We start from the raw sequence: 1467 nt of genomic DNA on the forward strand, positions 1-1467 counted from the left end.
CGTTTAGAAAGGAAAAAATCGCTAGCCACTCATGTGTGCAGCCCGTTAGGCACTCAGAGTCAGCGGCCGCCGCACGAAGACGTCCGAGCCTAGCTCAAAAAAATAAAAAGACGTCCGAGCCTAGTGTTCGTCGGAGAAGTCCCAGTCATGCAGTTTATTTCTCAGCAACAACGATTTCCGATCCACAACACAAGACGACTCCCGTATCCTCTATAAAATCCTGGCGATCGAGGGGACGTCTCCTCGTCTCGTTCAATAGAATAGATCGGTCGATAGATCAATCAGGCCTAGCTAGGAGATCATGTCGCATCGGCCGCCGCCGCCGCCGCATGCTGAAGCCGCCGCAGGCATGGGCAGGGGCAGGAGCAAGGCGCGAGTGGTGGAGGTCTGGGCCCATAATCAGGAGGCAGAGCTGGCTCGCATGTCGGACATGTTCCGGGACTTCCCCATCGCCGTGGTGGCCACGTCCTACGACGTCCCTCCCCGCCCCGTCCCAGGCTGCGCCCGCGAACTCGCGGCAGACGCCGACGGCGTCTATCACATTACTGGCCTCATGCCGTACTACCGCAACATGGACGCCAACTGCCAGCACATCTACAACAGGGTCAGAGGCGTGCGGTTTCTGCAGATCGCCTTGGCGCTGGTCAACCGCGACGGCGACCTCGCCCGTGTCTGGCGGTTCCACCTGGGCGTGCCGTCGGCCAAGGAGGAGCGATTTATGTTGAAGCTGGGTGTGGAGCCCTGCGTAGGCCGCGTCGACCGCGCCCGCTTCGCCAATGCTCTCAGTGTCTGCGGCGCCGTCATGATAACCGATGTCACCTGGGTGACCTCGGACGGCGCTGAGGATATCGCCCATTTGGTGGACTGCTTATGTAACCCTCTTCAGATCTATCCCAAACATAATCACGGCCGCTATGGGCTCATCCGCCTGATCCGGATTCACTTTCCGAATCTTTACGACCTCAAATTTCTCGGAGAGTGGGAAACTCTGGGTGGGGAGGAGCCTCCGCTGTTTGCAGCCGCCAGGGCCGCCAAATCACCCGACGACCTCCTCCACGGATTCCTTGCGCTAATGAGGGAGCCCAACTTTAGAGAGCGGATGATGGAATAAAATGGGATCTTGGGCGGCCTCGGACACTGGAGCAGCCCCGAACTCGATTCGTTCAGGTTGAGCTATGAGGAGCAAGAGAGGCAATTCAAGGTGGCACTCGCTGAGATAAACGGCCTCGACGTGTCTGATCTCGAACACGTCCACATGCACTAGCTGAAAAGGATCGATGGCGCAACACACAACCTTTGAAAAATTAGCAGGTTTCCGCAGGAAAGCATGCATTGTTCTATGCAACATTTGTTATTTTCAATAGTGACTAAAGCACATTTTTCTTTTGAAGTGGAAGATTACTTGTTATTTTTTGGGATTACTTGTTATTTGTTGGGATCACTATTGAATATAATTTTTTTGAGGTA

General features: G+C 55.0%; 1 protein-coding gene across 1 annotated transcript; it reads left to right on the forward strand.

Annotated features, from left to right (window-relative positions):
* Nucleotides 1–301: 301 nt before the first annotated feature.
* Nucleotides 302–1111, forward strand: LOC147981249 (putative CCR4-associated factor 1 homolog 6). The gene has a single exon (XM_087515913.1). It carries the CDS (start codon nucleotides 302–304, stop codon nucleotides 1109–1111), a length of 810 nt encoding a protein of 269 aa, XP_087372039.1.
* The last annotated feature ends 356 nt before the right edge of the window (nucleotides 1112–1467 follow it).

This window comes from Triticum urartu, chromosome 3A, assembly GCF_056163025.1.
Source record: "Triticum urartu cultivar PI428250 chromosome 3A, HENAU_Tu73, whole genome shotgun sequence".
NCBI lineage: Eukaryota > Viridiplantae > Streptophyta > Magnoliopsida > Poales > Poaceae > Triticum > Triticum urartu.

Coding starts and splice junctions, on each gene's coding strand:
- LOC147981249 (XM_087515913.1), top strand. CDS start 302: ATGTCGCATCGGCCGCCGCCGCCGCCGCATGCTGAAGCCGCCGCAGGC.